Genomic DNA, 20,475 nt, shown 5'->3' with positions numbered 1-20,475 from the left:
GGAAGAAAGCTGCGGGATTGTTTATATATATGTGGGATGCAGACAGCACAAGTAGATGAAATGAAATGCAACTGACCTAAAGGAACGTTTTTTTGGGGCTTAGTTTCTGTAGCTTTTGTTTCCGACCCTTTCCCTGGCTATGCGACAGATGCGGTGCACTGAGGCAGATTTCTTACTTACCGTTCTGCAGCGCAGGTTCACTTTTCTTCAGTTTGTGCTCAGATCCAAACTGTAAACCCTACCTACCATGCATTTCTGCCAGTTCCCCAAGTAGAGAACCAACCAACAGATGGGCTTGGACACTCACCACCAGCCTGTTTCCAGCTCCACCGCACAGCCAGCATCACACCACCCACGGGAGGCCTGGGGCAGGACTCCTTACCCAAACCCTGATTCATTTGCCAAATCTCACATGTTGGAGATCTAGTTGAGTTCGGTAGATGTCCATCAAGTGTAAAATCAAGACTGTAAGACTATGTAAAACCAAGTAGAGTTGCAATAATTGAAAGTGAGTACTGTAGTAGTCGATGTTTGTTGAGACGTTTTATTGCTCATATCTATATCAACAAAAGGAATGTTAAAAAAAAATACAGCAAAAACTTAATGTGAAGGAAACGTCACTTGTTCTAATGTAGATTTTGGCTATCAGTCGTACTGGTAAAGGAAAATAACTGAAATTGGTGCTATGATTAACGTTTAGCTGATTATACACTCCCTTGAAGGGATAGCTCACCCAATAATGAACATTCTGTCATGGTTTACTCATTCTTACATTGTTCCAAACTTACTTTCCATACAGTGGAAATCGATGGGTGTTGTTTTGGACACCATTGGCTTTCATTGTATGGGCAAAAACAATCTTCAAAATTTCAGGTTTGGAATGACATTGGGGCGAGTAAATGACAGAATTTTCGTTTTTGTGCGAAATATCCTTTTGATACACATGCACTGCCTATTGTCATTTAAGTCAAATGAGTATTCATGCAGCAATTTTACACGTTTGCTTTAACAAGTTGTCATGGCAAAAGAGGAATTGTTGGAAACTGGAGACCTGCTTACTTTCTAATCAATATATTCAATCTGATCAGTATATTATGGGATGGTTTGGGGGCTGTTTTTTCAAGTTCTTAACAGTCACTGTTCACTATGTTAGGATATATTTAGGATACTTTATCATTAAAGAAGCACATCAGGTTTTAGAGGCTAGAGAAAGTACAATGATCTGACAATCATCAAACGTTCAGCACAAGCTGTCTTAACCCTTTGGCCTCCCAGATTGCGAAATTTAATTCCAATATAAAATGAACAAACAGATGGTTAGGTTCACCATGTAAGGGTTGCACAAGCAAGAAGACTGAGGGTAATTCCACGGCATGTATGCCAGTGGACGTGATCCATCGAGTGGAAGACATCTGTGCGATAGAGCATTCCAACTCATCCTTTTTTCCAAGATTCACTGTCATTTCAAGAAGTTAGGTGTGTGCTAGTTTATGATCACCTAGAATGAGGATACAAATATGTTTCTGGTTATGTTGCATACTGAGTGTTTTTTTTCTTCTTTTGGTCATTGAGGCTCTGGTTAAGCCCACTCATTATTCCAGTTCTCATGACACACGCTAAAGCTTCCCCTCCCACAAGGGTATTCCTATGTTGTGAATTTGTCAATGCCACAGCCGGCAGGTTTCCTCATGAGCTTGAAATGTGAGAATTTAATTCCGAGAATTGAAATGTGAAAAAGTGAGTGAGAGTTGAATAGAGCAAAAGGGGAGATTTTTCCAGCTTTTTGATGAGACGAATGTGTGAAATTGATTGCTCGTGGTGAAGGGTTTAAAATAATGGCTTAAGCACTCGGTCGACAGCGAGAGTAAATGGCCATAGAGAGAGAGATTAGTGGTGTTACTCCGTGTTTTGCAGCCAAATCGGCCTGTAATTCATGTCCGAAGTTCACAATGATTCACGAGGGGGGTTCAGTGAGAGGCAAAAAGGTCAAGCGTAGACTGTTACATGCATGGAAACGTCTTCATTTAAGGCATGGCTTGACTACAGTGTTGTTTGAATTTAACTTCTGTGAATGAAAGAATAACAAAAAAGATTTTTGCTATGCTAGTTACACAAAAAGTTGGTTTGCTAACTCCTTAAAATTACATTAGTTCCCAGTAAGAGTGATATTCACAGCTCTGCTGTTAAAGGCTTATTTAAGGACCCAGACCAAACTACTTGTACAAAATAGCAAATGAGACGAATTTAGCAATTCATGCTGCAGTGAGCACTCTCAAGCGATCAAAACGTTACCCTTGTGGCTACGATTTCTCAGAAACGACAAGTGGGGTTCATGCTTGGATGGAGAGGCTAAGAATCTACAGTATCCTGTCAGGAAGTATACTTCATCCTCTTAGTAAAGCCATGGGTAGAAATTTGGGAGCTAAGAAAAGAGTTTCTTGACCCCCTCAGAGACTGCGATGAACACATCCAGGAAGGTGGTGAAATCTCCCTTTTATCTTGTTCTCTCAACATCAGCTCCAACATGATATGTACATCTTTAAAGTTAGTCATTTATTTTTCACTCAACACGTTTGGTAAAAAAAAAAATGTATGATGCGAGATTTGCGTTTGTATATTTTTCTGTTTGTTGATTTTATATTAACGGAGATTTATTTGTACATATTTTTGTTTTTGTAATCCTGAGGAAATATATAGCACACTGGAAAATTATTTATTCACAAGAGAAGTGTTTTGTATATTGAGTTGAAAATACTACTCTGTACAGCCCAGTTCATGTATAATGTGTAGCTGCATTTTAACCACAGGTTGATAGTTTTGTTTAGTATAATTTGATGAGTTGTTTTAAGTGTTGGGTGAATCTGACAAAAGAATTTACGTAATATGATCCGGGTCAAAACTGGTTTATTGCTGATACTTCTGAAGCTCTGTATTGTGTGACCAGAGAATGTCATTTTCTAACTGTTCATTCTTTTGCTTTGGGTGAAATTAACAACTTGGAAATAATGGCAAATGAAATGGCATGGCCCTTGTCTGCCCTCTAGTGGAAGGGAGTAAGTCTGCAACTTCGTTGTTTATAGTGTATTTCCTCAGCGAGACACTACCAGATGTTTAAATTGAGTCAAAGTACAAATGCCTTGGTCAATGAAACTTAAGCGCTTAAGTGTTTCTGCCGCAATCTGCACATTTTGACTTGCAGGTTGGAGTTTTCCCCCTCGGAAAGACAGCAGGAAATCTGCTAGTGATAGTATACTATCACTGGTTTACTAGGCCAAAAATAACACAAGAGTAATTTGAAGAAAGCACATTCTTCGTTTAATATTCTATGATGGAACGTCTTTATGTAGGATATTTTACCAGAGCTCTTTAGTCCCTTAAGTGAGATTTTTCTACAATGATGTGTGGATGACAAAATTCTGACATCAAACAATAATAATAATAATAAAATACTATAAAACAGTAAAAGAAAAAAAGCAAGATAATAAGACTATTATAACATGTAAATAAAATCGTAATTATTAGAGTCCTACAAAATTATGTCCAAAAAAGAAGTTTTATTTAAAAGATGAAGTTATAAGGTATATATTAAAAGTTTAAAAATACTAAAAACAATAATTATAGAAATGCATGTACATTCTAAAAGCAATCGCACGGTGCAGATGATTTTAAAAAACAAAGTTATCTACATGTTTGTTTTTTTTTAAGAGTCAACGGAGAGAACCGTAAGGTCAAGTGCACTGATATGAGGTTCACAGCTGTAGAGTGGAAGTAGGAAAAAATGACTTTTTATATGTCTGATTTCTTTGTGGCTCAGGCATGTCCAGTCTTACTGTAACCTGTGGTGATGTGGTAACCAGACTTGATTGGCAAGCTCTGAGTGTGTTTTACTGAATGACTGAGCAGATTAAGCTCGGCTCTGACCATCAACGCTCCAGTAATGGTGCGAGCCCTTTACCCACGCTGTGACCCACCCATCTCTAGACTAGAGAGAATCACTCTATACTGTATACAAATAAGATATATAAACACCTATAGATACAGAAGAAAAGAAATTAATTTGTCAGTGTGGATGCCATGATAACTTTGTGCGAAATGTGAATTTATTATTATTTTTTTTCCTGTGAGAAAACGTTGAGAGCTGAGACCTTTTGTACATACTTGCTGTGGTTGTGTGTCTAATAAAGTACAGCTCTCTTCTACGACAACATTTCCACTGCGTCTTTTTTCTCCTTTAAGAGCATGACATTTATGAAACGTTTAACTACTGTACATTTTGTTTTGTATCTTTACCTTTATTTAAGAATTGTTAAAAATGTATTGGTATTTCATATATAAGCTAAGGACTGTTGTCACCTTTGAACAATATGAACACAGCAAAATTGTTCACATTTACAAACAAATGTGATGGTACAAAATTCGTTTCACGCCTTACAGTATGTACAATTATATTACGATTTAACAGATTCTCAATTTCAGAGCATGTGATGCGTTTGTTAGTGTGACTCTTCGCATTTGTGTAAATTTATCTGTAAATGTGTGTTTGTATGTATGTTTGCCAGAGTCATTTTCTCACTGTACAGATTTAAAATTGTTTTACTGTATAAAGAATAAGACCAGGTTTTTATGTACAGAAGTGTCCAGTGGGAAGGAGGGAAGTGTCTTAAGGTAACCCTCAGTTGTCTTGTCGTGGAGCTGCTCTCCGACCATCACCTCTTCTGTAGGGTGCATTTCTTAAATCTAATAACACACACACACACACACACACATGAAAAAGATCTTACCATTCAGGTTATTATACAGTATATATTCAAGCTAAATTATAGAATAGTTGAAGTAGGTGGCAAATCGCTCTTGGCAGTTTACACCATCAAACGTATATCTAAAGGAAATATAATTTGAAATGACAATTTTACCTGTGATAATGTCGTCAATGGCCCCGTCTGTGACTTGGGGCTTCACCTGTCTCTTCTTTAGCTCTGCAATCAGATCCATCTGAGGCATTTTGGGCATCATGGGACCCTGATCAGAGTTGGAGAAAGTTTTTAACTTTGTAACTTAAGTGGTACAGTTCCAGCCATTGCTTTATTTGAATTCAACTAAACAAAATGCAAGAGTTTATATATAATTTATTGTAAAATAAACCTTTTGAGGGGTGCCGTCTTTCTTCTTTGGGGAAGGGGTTGTTTGTTCTTCTGCTGCAATCTCCTGTTTTTTCTTTTGTTCATTGTCGTGTTCTGCTTGCTGTTGTGCGACACAATATTACACCATCATGGTAATTAAAAATCAAATGCTGCTGATTGTTGCATAGAGCTCAGCTCATTTAACAGTTTATTCCTTTACGTACATAAAGGAATTCCTCTAAGTATGTAAACGATTAAACGGCTTTAAATAAGTGTATGTTTTGACATGAACATGTTCAATAGCTGTGGGTAAATATTACTGTATCTCACACCTTATAAGCTTTGGTGAACCTGACAAAGAGTGGGAAGAACATGGAAGGCTGTGTCGTCTTGGGGTTCTCTCCGTAATACTCCACTACAGACATGTACGACTCCTTGTTGGCAGAAGAGAAAAAGTCAGCAAGAATTTATTTGTCAAATATGTTTGTGTGCATGTAGGCATACAGTGCATGCTCCTGTGGTCTCACCTGTGCTGTCTTGCCATCTTTAACAAGCGAGTCTAATATGTCACTGTTGGCCTTGACAAACTCTTTCAGCGCTGGGATGTCATCCTGCACCAGGAACTCCTTCTTGGTTCCTTCCATCCCTCTCTCCAGAGATCTCACATCCTGTAGCACACTGTCCAAAGACACTGAGAGAGAGCAAAGGTTATAGAGAAAAGAGACACCACATCCATTATTGATAAGCAGCGATTGTACTATATTCCCATATCATGCAATGCAACCATGTTGTACCATTAGTACTGTATGTCTTACCCAGTGCAGCCTTGTCTACAAAGCGGAGTTCAGTGTGGAAGGAGGTAAGCTCGGGGTATTTCTCATGCACCATATTCGCAATGAAGTGCAACAAAGTCTGTGTGCGGTCTGTGGACTTAGTGTCCAACAGCTGAAAGACACAAGAGCGTGAGACAGTGAGGACACTGGGAGTTTTACTGTGGGGACAGATGCAGAGATGAATTCAGTTACTGCAAAGGTAGAAATAAATCGATCAATATATGTATTATATTAACTATAATGTACCAAATTAAAAACTTATAAACCAAATTAAACTTATACATTCTATTACATGTAACATTTTTGATTAAAAAGATTGATGTTGCTGTATGTTTTTAGGTTTGTCAACAAAAAAAGATGCAGAGGTAAAGGAAGGATAATCTGACATTTGGAAAACTGACAGGTAAATCAATTTATATTCATAACCCATCAGCAACCCATGAAAAAGTTTCAATCCCGCTTTTCTTTGGAATCCATTAGCCTCTTTGTTTCTGCTTCAAAGGTCTCTACATCAAAGGTCTCTATGTGCAAGTTCTGCCATCCTTCATAACTAATACAAAGAGCTTCCCAAAACCCTCGCCTAGTCCTTTAACTTTCTGCATACATAACACTGAAGTACACTGAATAACAAAAACATGACCCTTGAAGTGACAATATACAAGCTCACTCACCAGGTCAAGGCTCTGCAGACGGAACCCATACGCTGCTCCTCTTTTACTGCTGTTCATGTAGTTCCCAAAGGCCAGGATGATCTGAAGCAGGAGATCGACAAGTGAGCCGCATTGAAGGAGCACGCCATTAAATCATCTGAGCACAAATGAGGTCTACTAACCTCTAACATCTTTTTCATCTTTGATGAAGACTTGAGGGACACCGAAGCTGCAATGATGGCGTCCAATTGCTACAGAAACAGGACGATTTTTTTAATAAAACGTGCATTATGTCAGGTACAATAGCCAAATTGTGATGTGAACTGACCGGCTGCAGACGTTTCACACTCTCGGGGAAGTTGCCCATGAAGGTGAGGGTATTGATTCGCTGAGCAAGGCGTGGGATTTTACCAAAGCGGCTAATGAAACGGTCCTCCAAGCTGAGGTCCTCTAGTGGCCGCCCTTCCTTCTCGTAGTTCTGGAGCAACTTCATCTCATAATCCGACGGGATGAAACGTTCCAGAAGCTCCAGAAAGTCTAGACTCAGAGATTGTTGATCATATCTGAGAGAAAGACGGAGAGAAGGGAGTTTCCATGCTGGTCCAGGTTTTTGGGGGCAGTTTGCTGTTCATGGGCAAAACCTGAGCTGATACTTACCTCTCAATGGCGGTGCAGATGTCGTCGGGGCTCATGCCTCCCTTGCGGAGGGTGATGGCAAGGTTTTTGGCTTTGTTAGCCTCCAGAAGGGACACCTTAGTGGGGGCTTTCTCAGCCACCTTAATCTTGATTTTAGAAAGATCTGGTGCAGGACCTTGAGCCTTGGTTTTAAACTTTTCCGCGAACAGATCCATATTTATTTCCTTAGAAAAAGAAAGTGTAATAGATTAATTGATATTCGTTCCAAACCTGTATGATGTTCTTTCTTCTGGACAACATAAAAAAATATATATTTTGAAATTATTGACTTGCATTGCATGAACAAAATCAGTTGCAAGGTTCTTTAAAAAAAAAAAAAAAATACAGGAATGACATGAGGGTGAATAAATGATGACAGAATGTTCATTTTTGGGTGCAGGATTTCTTTGCTGTTACCCCTAACAGTTGCTCGTCATTTAGCTCGCTAAACACCGTTCCAGTCACTTGATTGGGTTTCAAAGCCTGCCAGTTCAACAGAGGCATCTTGAACTTTGTTTGAATTGGTTTGCGTGCCGTGGGTCCTGTGTAAAACATTTGAAAAGATGGATATATGGTCACCCAGCTCAAGCTGCCTGTCTGTATGCTTATTTCTTTAATTGTAAAAAGTTTTATACCTTCACCTGTCTCAGCCCCGGGGGCAGGAGGAGCTCCTGGAGGTGGTGGCGGTCCACTGCCAGGTGGGGGCGGGGGTGGTGGTGGACCTCCGCCAGGAGGAGGAGGAGGAGGGGGAGGTGGAATACATCCACTTCCAGGAGGAGGAGGAGGTGGTGGAGGAGGAGGAGGCGCTGCAGCGCCAGGTAGTGGAGGAGGTGGAGGCGGTGCTGCTGCGGTAGGGGGTGAGGCTTGAGAAGCAGGATCTGACACAGTCACTGTGAACATTAAACAGATGTTACGTTATCATCAATGTAGCCAGCTAAAGGTTCACATTTACACATTTAAACACATTTTAAATACACATTTTCAGTTCACTAGATTTTTGGCAGAAGTGCTCCTAACCTGTTTGAGTGACAATTTTCTCTACGGTGACTGGAATGACTTCTATGTCCAGGCTTCCAGAGGCTGTGCGCTCCAATCGGACTAAACCTTTCTCCTGCAGCTCCCACAGCTTCACCTCCAGTTTGGACTCCTTTTCACTCACCTTCTCTCTGTCTATCTGTGAGGGATGCGACATACGCTCCTGCTCTCGTTCTCTCTCCCTCTGAATCTCTCGTTCTCGTTCTCTCTGCTGCAAAGTGCTCACCTGGGTACAGGACTCTCGCAGGCTCTCCTGTTACACACACACACACAGGCTTAGAGTGAGACAGTGACTCTTTCCCAAGTTTCAAGTTTGACATGTATGTACTGCTAAGTATATACACTGCAAAGGATATTTTACTATGATACATTTAGAGTATATATTTTGTCTTATTTTTAGTTAAAATACCTAAGCATATTTTATACCTAAATATCAAGACAAATACTAATTAACCCTTAATCGTCCCTCAAGTAGGGTTTACGTTTGAGTCCCTTGGGGTCAGATAGACCCCAAACTTTTACAGAGCGATTGCATAAGGAAATATACATTTTTTACATGGCAAACTATATATCATTTTTTTTTATTTACTTCTCAACTATACATTTATGCTTTTTTGTGGGTATTTGGTAGTTTTTTACCTATTTACTGCACAAATACATAAACTGGCTCATTAAAAATATCTTTTTATGAAAAAATCACTTAAATGATGATCTTAATTAGATATAAATAGTTTTTGGACATTGCTCTTTGTGTTAGGGATAGAATACTGCCATCTGTAGGTTTGTGGAAAAACTTTAGGAATTATAGAGAGAGTGTGCAATGACCACATTATCCACTAGAGGTCCATAGGGACCTCATATCCACCTTTCATCCAGTATGAAATTCAGGGTCTCCTCAAGACTGTACCTTTTTGCCATGGTGCTGCCACAGAATGAGCTGTGTGCAGGACTCAGACAGCCACTTATATACCCTAACTGTGGGGTGTTTTCAAAATACTGCTGCAGCTCTTTCATCTAACAGTAAACTTTCTCAGAGTGCAAATTTTCAGATTTATACTGGATTTAGTTGACTTTTTTTTTTTTTTTTGACAAAAAAAAAAAAAAAACATTTTTTAAATTTTCCCATTCATTGCCAAAATCTAAAAAATGCCCCAGACACGTGTGTGTGTGTGTGTGTGTGTGTGTGTGTGTGTGTGGACATGCTTGTTCCATATTGCATTTGTGCTCTAGTAAGTCCTTCATTTATGTATGAACATTTTTCAGATTTATGCCAGTTTTGTTGATTTTATTTGCCAATTTCAATAAAGATACTCTCTGTTGCAGTCACACACGTTTGTGTGTGTATGTGTGTGTGTGTGTGTACGTGTACATGTACGTGTGAGTGTATATGAGATAGAAAGTTCATTCTACTTTGTGTTTATGCTCTAGGACCAGACCTTGATATAAATATAGACATTTTCAGATTTATACTGGATATAGTTAATTTTTCTTTTGACAAAAAAAGTGAAAAAAATTATTTTTTTACACTTTCCTATTCATTTTCAATGTGGGGTTAATCTGACCCAGAGGGACTTAAACGGTAATTTTTTTTTACACACCTTTAGAACAACCAAATCAAGCCCAGATGTTTTGTGCATGTTAAGATAGATTATTTAGGGAAAGTCACAGAGTCTCATGGCCCTGAGTTGAAGGGAACACTTTTTAAAAATGGAGGAAAAGTCCAGTGGGGTCAGCTGGACCCCAAGGGCCGATCAAGGGTTAAGAAAACTATTATTGCAATGTAATTTTAAATATGGTGTAAGCCAGGCCATACTACAACTTAATAATATAGTTTTGATGCCGCACTGGAGAAATATTGCAAACTAATCCTCTGCGTAGTGCAAGAGATTGCAATACTATAAAAAAAACAAAAACACGAGTGGATGCATACTATAAAAATCCATCACGAATATGACATCATGACATGTACTAGGATTTGGGACTCACTACTTATAATCTATAGTATACTATAGTATATAGGATGGATGAGTATGTAAATTGCAATTCAGCCAGTGCAAGAGAGAAATGCAGTTCAGTACCTTCAGCAGTGCTGATTCTTTAGTGGACTGCATTAGTTGTTTCTCCAGTTCTGCCATTTTTTCCAGAGCACCACTCTCATATTCCTGCAATCTGGCATTCAGCTACAACCCAAGAATATACACACACTTATGAGTAACAGTACAGCCTAGTACCTACAATATGAGGCATGAGTGCCATGCGGTAGATGATTATATGCAAATGTGTTTGTGTGGATAGCGTATATTTAACCTGTGCATTTGTCTCCTGCAGTTCTGTTACATGCTCCACTATGTCCCCTTTATTCTCAGCATCCTCCAGAAGAGCTCCAACATCAAACACATTATCCAAGTATGCCTGAATCTGCACCTGCAACTTCTCACTTTCCATTTCCTTTAGGGACTGCTGACACACACCCATACATTCAAACAAACAAACAGCTGTGTGTTACGTTAGAAGGATCATGCACAGCTTCATGAATACACACCGCATATAAAACATCTAAAATACTGTGCTAAGTATGTGTAAGATGTTTGCAATCCTTGTATAAGCTAGTTATCTGTGCTGAACACTTAACTGACCTCCAAGTACTGGTCAAGACCCAGCTGGGTGAACTCATATTGAAGATGCACACGGAAGTTCATGTTCTCCACTGAGTGGACCACAATGTTTATGAACTGCATGCAAGCCACCTGTAAAGAAATAATTCAAAAAAATTCAAATGTCATCAATTGCCATCTTCTTCTTAACTGAAAATAGATGTGATTCATGCCAGAGCTTACCATGAAGTCTATGTTGCTGTCGTCATTCATGAAGTACTCCATGAGCTTCTCAAAGCGGTTCTTCTCTCCACTCACCTGTGAGAAGGTGGACCACACATGGAGGTAAGTGTTGAGCAAGACACCCACAATATCATCTGCTACACAATGTATAGATTTGTTTGTGTCTGTGAGGAATTCGTGTATATTGATAGCCTAATTTGTCATATTTATGTAACTGAAATAATAATAATTAGTACTTTTATTCAGCAAGGTCCATTTGAAATGTTCAAGTTACAGTAAAGACTTTTACCACCGGTTCCACAGACTCAAGTCTAGTCTAAAATGCATGTTTGAGCTCTGAACTTGCACCGACATATCTTAAAATATCAAAATCTTACAAAAGATTTTATGAGGACTTCCCACTAGAAGAAAAAAAAAAGTGTATGTAAATGTGTGAAAGGCTAGTCATCTTACTTCTTTAAAGTTGTCAAAGGCTGATATAATGATGTCATGTCCTCCTCTAACCAGACACACTGCTGCCAACAGCTCTAGCACTAGAGCTTTAGTCCTATGAACAGTGTATTGAAGTGTATTAACACACACACACACACTGATACGTCACAACAAATCACATACCCTACACACACACTCTTACCTGGGGTTTTTGTTGTTGAGACTAAGCGTGATTTCATTGACACATCTGGGGTGCGTCATGACTAAATTGAACCCAGACTGTTATAAAAAAAAAAACCAAATGAGTCACATTAAGTTCTTCTAAAATGATATTTTGAGTAGCTGTGTCTTGAGCCTGTATGTGCTCCTCATTTCTACGTACCTGATAATTCATGATCGCACGCAGACACATAATACAGAGGTGAACATCATCTCTTTGACTGGCTAATCGGGCATTTCGCATAGTTTTCCTGCTATGGGCCAAAGACGTTATTCTGTCATAGAAAAGCACAGAATGAACAACAGATGAGCACTAAACATGAACAAATACACTTGCATGAGAAGAACATTTTAACATTTGGGGTGTGTTGTAGCTCTGACTCACCGGACAGTGAGTGCACGTGCTGCTCTGGTCATCCCGTGTGTGGGAGAATGGCTGACATTTTTGGCTAGATCCTCCACTGATCTCTCCGACAACCTCCTGTTGTCTAATACAGAGCTGCCATTTTCCATAGATTCCGCCTCAAACCTAAGAAACACGTCATTTTTTAGTCGCTAAGAGACTATATGATTAATGTGGCGAGTGAATTCTAGCTACATCTTTTCGGAATGTAAGACTTAGACCTTTACTGCAAACTCATTACATGAAAATAATGGTGTTTAGGGGGAAACGTTAGCAATGACAGAATAAACATACGGTGCATCACTTTGAGCGTATGACAAGAAGTCCACAAGGACATCCAAGCCTTGGTTTTCCTCATTCAGAAATTCCTGAGCCCACCTATAAAGAATAAAAGGAAAATCATGAGAAAAATGCTACAATACAACGTCTTTTTTTGTTTTTAATAGAAAAACAGGAACCACTTTAGTTTAGGGTCCAATTCTCACTATATTAACTAGTTGCTTATTAGCATATTACTTGGATGTTGGCTGTTTATTAGTACTTATAAAGCACATATTAATGCCTTATTCTGAATGATCATATTCTACACCCCCTAATCCTACCCACTACCTAAACTTAACAACTACCTAACAAAATATGAATAATCAGTAATTAGAAGTTTATCGAGGTAAAAGTCGTAGTTAATAGTAAGAATTGGACCCTAATCTAAAGTGTGACTGAAAACATTAACATAATTTGGAATCATTGCAATTCTTATTAGGAATTTCACAGTTCTTGCTTTAGAGAGTAGCTTCTTAAAGGGATAGTTCACCCAAAAATGAAAACTCAGGCTGTGTCCGAAATCGTGTACTACGCGAGTAGGTACTACATTCGAATTTGAACGAACTTCACGACCGTTAAAAAAGTATGTTCTAAATAGTATGAATGAATGTAGTATGAATGGATACTACATCCGCCATGTTGTCATGATCATGTGACCTACCAGCGTCAGTTGTGTCCCATCACTTCCATTCATAAAACTTCTCCCGTGGCCTCATGGGATAGTAAAGTGTCCATCGTATGCGCACTTCAAAATATCGCCGGAAGTAGTAGGTTATCCAGGTTATACTTTTAGAATACTATGAATTCGGACATACTACTCTGTTGGCGTACTGTTTTTTGCATACTATATAGTAGAGAAGTATTCGATTTCGGACGCAGCTTCTGTCATCATTAACTCACCCCCCTTGTGTTGTTTCAGACCTCTATGATATTTCTTTCTTCACCCACCGCTAGCCTAGCTTAGCACAAAGACTGGAGGTAAATGGCTCCAGCTAGCCTACTGCTCAATAAGTGACAAAATAATGCCTATTTAAATGGTGTGATGTGTATAGTTACATCGTGTACTAAGACTGACAGAAAATGAAAACATTTTCTAGACCGATATGGCTTGGAACTATTCTCTCAATTCTGCGTAATAAAAATGGAACTTTGGCATTATTTTGACAATTATTGAGCAGTAGGCTAGCTGGAGCCATTTACCTCCAGTCTTTGTGCTAAGCTAGGCTAGCAGTGGGTGCATCAGACAGAGTTATGGCACGCACGGAGATGAGAATGGTATGTTTATGGACTTATCTAACTTTGGGGGATACGGTGAATAAGCTAAAGTCCCAAAAAGTCACCGTGTTCCTTTAACCATATAATCATGCAGCCCTATCTTGAAATGTATTCACACTATTCAGGTTCAAAATTATCTTTACATTTTTTCAGGAACAGCAGTGAAGTCTATCATTGCACTGTACAAGAAAATCAAGCTGCCACTAACCCAATGTGATTGGTTCTGAGAGAGATCTCCAGCTCTCTCAGGACTTGAGTTGACTCCTGCACACGCTTCTTGAACTGCGGAGAAGGAGTCAGAGAGTGACAGACAATCATTCACCTCAAATCAAAACTCTAAACTGAGTTTTCATCTGGGCCTTTTCACAGGTGGGTGTCAGCACTGACATGGGGTAAAAGAGAAATGAGACTGTACGGAAGTGCTGAAGGAAAGAACGTGAGAGTACTGACCCTGCGCACCATTCCACCTTGGTCCTGGTAGAAGCTCTTGATTTTAGTCAGGTAAGCTGAGGGAGGGTTTTTCACCTGAAAGCGCTCCTAATTAACATTGAGAGAAAGACAAACGTTGAATGGACTCATTTCCAGCCATGTTGTTGGGGATATGTAGATACAGACTGGTACCATAAAATAATAGCAATGTTTTATGCATTTCATTTATATACACGACAATTTAAAAGTTTGCAGTCGGTAAAATCTCTTATTCTAAAGAAGTCTTCTGCTCATCAAGGCTGCATTTATTTGATCAAAATACAGTAAAACAGTCATATTGTACTTTATTGTTGTGATGGCAAAGCTGAATTTTCAGCATCATTACTCCAGTCTTCAGTGTCACATGATCCTTCAGAAATCTTTCTAATATGCTGATTTGCAGCTCAAGAAACATTTCTTAATACTATCAATGCTGAAAACAGTTGTGCTGCTTAATATTTTTGTGAAAAACATTATCCATTTTTTAGGATTCTTTGCTAAAATGAAAGTTCAAAAGCATTTTAGTTGGAAATCTTTTGTAACATTATACATGTCGTTACTGTCACTTTTGATTCCTTCAATGCATCCTTGCTGAGTAAAAAAGACCCACAGACTTTTAAACAGTAGTGTATATCCATCTAAGGTTGTATATATGACAGGTATGTTCATTTATTTTTTACCTGAAGGTGGAATATAGCCTACATAATGCCCAAGGTAAGAAATGCATTTTAGCCGTGTGTACGCGCTGCCATAACAACTCTCTGCACACACAGCTACAAAGCTTGCATCCCACAGTTGTCGTAGAAACATAAATATTAACACAGGAAGTGCGTAGACATGGTTTCACCACCTTAAGAGTCTGACCTCATATCGCTATTCTTATTTTTCCCTCCAAGTCTCTCTCTCCTGTTGAGGCGTCTTGCTCACTATCAACCTTTACATCATCCGTTTTAACCACACACTTGCAACATGTTTTACCGTCATTGAAAGTTTGAACTGAAATATATTGGCTACAAACATAAAAAATACACCCTCAGCTTACGTCATTTACATTTACATAAAGAGGCTGCTGTGTTTTTTCCTTAGGCTATATTAAGCCTGATGCATTCTCTAAAACAGATCATATAAATGAGAAGCATTTTTCAATAAACACTAGAGACACTTAAACATTTTCTCTGATATATGTACAGTTGGAGTGATAAATTAAATGCTGTTTTTACTCATCGCATTGCAGGCGCTTGTATAAATTGGGCATCGCTAGATTTCATGCAATATACCCCAAAACGAAAATGTAAAAATGACTACAACAGTCCTAGTTACAGTCCTCATATAACTTGTATAAGTTAGGTTTTGATATTTGTGTCTCAGTATACAGCTTCTGGTGTGTCTCAATATAGTCTACCAGACAACTTCCTCTCAAAGGTCACACCTACACTGCAGACATGAGGTATTATAAAATAGAGAAAAAGTGCTCAAAAATGGCTTATGTATTTCGAAAGTGAGTGATTCATTACGTATTTGAATATGAATAACGTCTCACTCCATAAATGAGAAGTGAATGGGAGAAACGATCAAAATGTAGGCATACTCTCAGTTCTACTTTGCTGTCATTGTTTTTAAAAAAAAAATACATGAAGTTGATTGACAGATGACAACAGTAGTCTCACCTGATCACAAACCAGCTCCCATTTCTTTTCATTGTCATACTGACTCAGAAGCTTCATCTTATCAGGAGGCAAATTCATGGAGCTCTGAAAAGAGAAAATAGAGGTTCACCATGGTAGAATCTCTAGCATGCCAGCAGACACATTCAAATGACTGCAGTATGAATGTTTGAAGCTTTGGGAATATAGCCTTATTAGTAAAAACATATCACATAATATCAAAAACGTTTAATAACTGCAGACAGTGATATGTAATCCATAACCAGGCTTAAGCTGCGCAGGAAAAAGAAAATATGTTTTTGATTTTATACTACTGCCTGGTTTGTGATGTTGATGGCAACAACTGAATTCTGGAGTAATAGCATGGTGAAGTCTGAGGATGATAGCATCTGATTTGCCATTTACGTCATTAATATATAACAATGATGATGCCGTTTATATCTGATGGATGGGAAGGAAATGTGACCGAATTAGTGTCTACATTACAAAATGTTTTATGATGCAATTGTAGTTCCTTCTTTTAGCCTACTTCAGATTACCAAAGGCATAGTTCAACCAAAAATTTAAATCCTGTCATCATTTAGGCTATATCTACCCTCACTTTATTTCAAACCTGTATGACTTCTGTGGAAATTTAAAAAAATGTCAATAGTCTTCTGTGTTGTTTCACAGAAGAGGGAAAGAGCGTCATACAGGTTTGGAACAACATGACGGTAAGTAGATGAAGGTTTTGGTGAACTATCATGTTACATACATATCTCATTAAATAATTTACCGTTACGTTTATGTTTTTCTCTTTAAGATCATACGCTGTCAGTCTTCAGTCTGACGCAATGTGACTTCCTGAGTTGCTTCATGTCTTGCACTTAAACACATTGTTAGCAACAAACGTCCATCATTAGATTTAGATTTTAAACTTTAATACTTGATTTGAAATTGCACCTGTCAACTAAATTAAGAGGGTGTGGTAAGTAAAAGAAAAAGAAAAAAAAAGTGTTAAATGTAAAAAACACTGTGATCTTGGGTGTTTCCTCCTAAAGCAGTAAGACGTTTCCGTTCTGAGCAAGGTTTTTTTTAAGGTTGTGTGCACAAAGAGCGAAAGCACTTTTAGAAACGCAGTGAGCGGTTACTGGAGGAACACAGAGAGAGAAGGGTGGGGTAGGGTATAGGGTGGAGGACTAACTGTGGTCTACTGGTACTTAACAAGAGAGTGAATAAAGTGGAGGCTAGACTAAGTTGATTGCACCAAATGTAGAGTTCAGGGCTTATGGAAGTAGCCTGTAATGAGGAAATGGCTGCTGAATGTGATGTCCATTGGCATGCAATGGTTTAACATTCTCGTATTCTAACCAAAGCTGTCAAATTCAAAAGGTCCAGGACAAAACTGTATGATGTCCCTACACCTCAGCTCCTCATCACTGGGCTTTGAACAGCCTGATTGTGCCTCACTGAGCATTCATATGCAAAAATGCGGTCAGACCAGTAAGAGTCTTTTCCAGAAGGATCAAACGGCCATTTTTAGCCCTTTTCTTGCTCAGAGTAAAAATAAAATGTAACTTTGAGATCAAGTTCAAAACAAGAAATAAAGTCACAGTTGGGACATTTACACTTGCATTTATGAGAAGTCACAATTATTTACTCTGAGATGGAAACATAATTTGTAGTTGTAGTGGGACCACATGGAAGATAACCAGGCTTCCATTCAATGAATTGAAATTGCCCAATAAACGTGATGACATATCTAAGAGGATAACCAACTGATACCGGTGTCTTGCACTGAAATGAAAGACGAATCAAAGGTCAGTCATCACCAAGAATATAGGGCCTCTTTTTGTCTCATGACTTCTCTTAAGAAGTTGCCTAATTTGTCATCCCACCACTGGCAGTTCCTGTGCCAAAAGCCCATGTGGAACTAATGTGACTAATCGGGTTGCATGAAGTCAGAAGAGATTTTCCAAATGTTACTTAATTTTTGCATTTCAGGTGGAAGATTTGGGTAACACTTTATTTTAGTGTCCTTGTTAAACATGTTAAATGTAATTACTGACCACAGATGCAAATGAGCTATTTAGCTGTAACTGTACACTCTAAAAAAAAAAAGGTTCTATATGGCACCAAAAATGGTTCTTGGCTCGTAATCATAGGGGAACTTTTTTAAGTGCTATATAGCACCAAAATTGGTGCTATATAGCACTTAAAAACGTTCCCCTATGATTACGAGCCAAGAACCATTTTTGGTGCCATATAGAACCTTTTTTTTTTTAGAGTGTAAGGTCCCTGTTAAATAAATAAACTATAGTAATAAATTGTGCATAATTACATGCAGCAAACCCTGTCCCTATAGTAAGTGCATAGTTCATTAATATTACGCAGTACTTAAATGTATAATTACACTGTAATAAAGACACCCTAAAATTAAGTGCGACAGAAGATTGTATTTGTTTTGAAATGCTCGTATTATATCTGATTATTTTTTCTGATTGTCTGTTGTGCTCACTGTCTATGCAACAACACAAAAGTTCCACAAATGTTAACGTCCTAACACAGCGGCTGACAGGAAGTATCAAGATTAGCTGCTTCTGCTGTGTTGCTATATAATGTTTACATGTCTGTGTATAAAGAGCTCACCAAAACCACACTGAAACGTTCTTCTAGCTCTTCCTCTGGGGGCATGGGTAGTTTAGGAGGGGCACATTTCTTTTTAGGCGTGGCGGGAGCAGGGCTTGTCCCTCCCGTTGAGCCTTTGGCCTCCTGCCCCTCCATCTGCTCCAACCCGCCAGCTGCGTTACCCATCACAACTTTCCTTAGAAATTCCAGGATACTGAATTGCTTCTGGATCAACCACTGACAGTTCCAACAGGCCCGAACTCTGGAGAAACCCAGACGATTCTCTCCGCAATCCACAGGTCAAAATCCACTGAAGTGTTCAAAGTTGTCTAGTCAGTTAGATCCTGTGTAGGTGGAAGCACATGGACTCCTTTAGGACATGGTGCCAGAAAATATTGACAGCTTTTAAAGCAAAAAAAAAAAAAATCCAGGATGGTGCAATTATGAAGAAGCTCTCGACAAAGAGGAAAAATTCACAGTAAATCAAACTCACAATCAGAAAATACCTAAAAAAACACTTAGTGATCTTCTCAGTCTTGCTTAGTCCAAAACGGAACAAGAACGGCCTGTGCTAATACTTTCACAATAAAGACAGTCCAGGTCCTCTCAGTACGGCTGAGTGTGTTGATTTCTGGTGTAACGGGCCTTTTCTCCACGCGGATGCCTCTCTTGTGAGTGATTCAGATGTTGGAGCATCTTTCTCACAACTCCACTCCCTTTGCTCAAGTTGCTTTCAAAAGAAAATACAGATGTTGGTAAATTTACATGAAGGCACCTGTCCGAGCACACTGGTGTGTGTTGCAGAAATGAGAGAGAGGCCGTCTGAGAGCAGGAGGAAACCACAGAAAAAAGCAGAAGCATCAAGCTTCCTGAACACCTCGCACTGAGAGAGAGAGAGAGAGAGAGAGAGAGAGAGAGAGAGAGAGAGAGAGAGAGAGAGACAGACAGAGCACTGGGTGTGTCCGTTTAGTTTGTATTTGAAAAATAAGATGGTGTGAAACATCTCACACTATACTCATGTGTGTATTGTGCATATGTTTGTCAACGTGAGATGTGTGGATAATACAAGAGAGATGAATGACACAGAATTAACTTAATATTTATTAGAGAGCGAGAATACACAAACTCCAACAACATTAACATGAGGAAATATGAGGGCTTACATAGGAAAGATTATTAACAAAATAGGAAACAGGTGAGGACTAGACAGAAACCATGACATCTATCCATCCATCTATCTTCCTGTTATCATGCTATAGGCCTATTCTTTAACACTCGGTTTGATAAACTCTGTTAGGGCACCACCACGTGGAATAATTAAACACAGACTGGTGTTCATCTTTAGCCTACTCATATGAAGATGGATCAATGGAAGGTATGGGCAATATAGCTAATGCGATATATAAAAGAATAAATGACTAACTAATAGATGGATTAATAATAATTTCCGTTGAAGTAGCAATGAACTATCGGAAGTCACAAGGAAAAGTGGGAAGGGCTGTGCAATTGCAGTAGCGATTTTATTTATTTATTTATATTTACGAGTCACCGAGCAAGGTAATTTGCAAGACCTGTGAAATGATTATTGCAACTAAACGGGGCAATACTACAAACCTGTTCCAACAATTAACATGCGCCATAAAAACCTGTATGTTCAATGCATGTCGACAAAGTCCATCGAAACATCTCAAAGCCAGCCTGAACTGACTGAACAAGTATCCATCGTTCAAGCATTTGCAAGCGTCACGCCTTGAGAAAGGATTGTTCTTTGTGCCAAAACGGCACAAAGAAATTACCGACGCAATCACCTAGGGGTGAATTCAGGATGATGGGGACACTTTTTCCAAGTCATCTCAATGGCAAAAAGTGTCCCAATCACGCTACCCCCTATGCAAATATGGTGCCTGTATATCAATAGCAATAACAACTCTGTCAC

At 38.8% G+C, this 20,475-nt stretch overlaps 1 protein-coding gene across 5 annotated transcripts; it reads right to left on the bottom strand.

The window, feature by feature from the left end:
* Positions 1 to 2,890: 2,890 nt before the first annotated feature.
* fmnl1a (formin-like 1a) lies at positions 2,891 to 19,424 on the bottom strand. Of its 5 annotated transcripts, none has more exons than XM_079828668.1 (27): positions 19,033 to 19,424; positions 18,561 to 18,883; positions 15,936 to 16,019; positions 14,251 to 14,337; positions 14,009 to 14,082; positions 12,499 to 12,582; positions 12,187 to 12,330; positions 11,965 to 12,076; positions 11,785 to 11,861; positions 11,604 to 11,697; positions 11,151 to 11,225; positions 10,950 to 11,060; positions 10,621 to 10,770; positions 10,392 to 10,493; positions 8,296 to 8,566; positions 7,914 to 8,168; positions 7,696 to 7,820; positions 7,261 to 7,463; positions 6,932 to 7,166; positions 6,786 to 6,854; positions 6,625 to 6,705; positions 5,936 to 6,065; positions 5,648 to 5,811; positions 5,453 to 5,554; positions 5,143 to 5,241; positions 4,914 to 5,019; positions 2,891 to 4,737 (listed from the first exon to the last, which is right to left on the bottom strand). In XM_079828668.1, the coding sequence occupies exons 2-27, from the start codon at positions 18,723 to 18,725 to the stop codon at positions 4,673 to 4,675; spliced, it is 3,264 nt and encodes a 1,087-aa protein (XP_079684794.1). In that variant the 5' UTR covers positions 18,726 to 18,883; positions 19,033 to 19,424; the 3' UTR covers positions 2,891 to 4,672. The 5 variants fall into 5 exon arrangements, with proteins under 5 accessions (XP_079684794.1, XP_079684796.1, XP_079684793.1 ...); XM_079828670.1 differs by having other exon boundaries at positions 7,920 to 8,168; XM_079828667.1 differs by having other exon boundaries at positions 18,561 to 19,424.
* Positions 19,425 to 20,475: the final 1,051 nt, after the last annotated feature.

The sequence above is a fragment of the Gobio gobio genome, assembly GCF_949357685.1.
Source record: "Gobio gobio genome assembly, chromosome: 1".
Taxonomy (NCBI): Eukaryota; Metazoa; Chordata; class Actinopteri; order Cypriniformes; family Gobionidae; genus Gobio; species Gobio gobio.
This window is presented reverse-complemented; position numbering and strand designations above follow the sequence as displayed.

Bases quoted from the DNA above. Each gene is read 5' to 3' on its own strand.
- fmnl1a (XM_079828666.1), bottom strand. From the start codon at position 18,725: ATGGGTAACGCAGCTGGCGGGTTGGAGCAGATGGAGGGGCAGGAGGCC. The intron at 16,020-18,560 runs GTGAGCTCTTTA...TTCTCTTTTCAG, and splicing joins AACGTTTCAGTGTGGTTTTG to AGCTCCATGAATTTGCCTCC. The intron at 12,583-14,008 runs GTTAGTGGCAGC...TATTCTTTATAG, and splicing joins CTCAGAACCAATCACATTGG to GTGGGCTCAGGAATTTCTGA.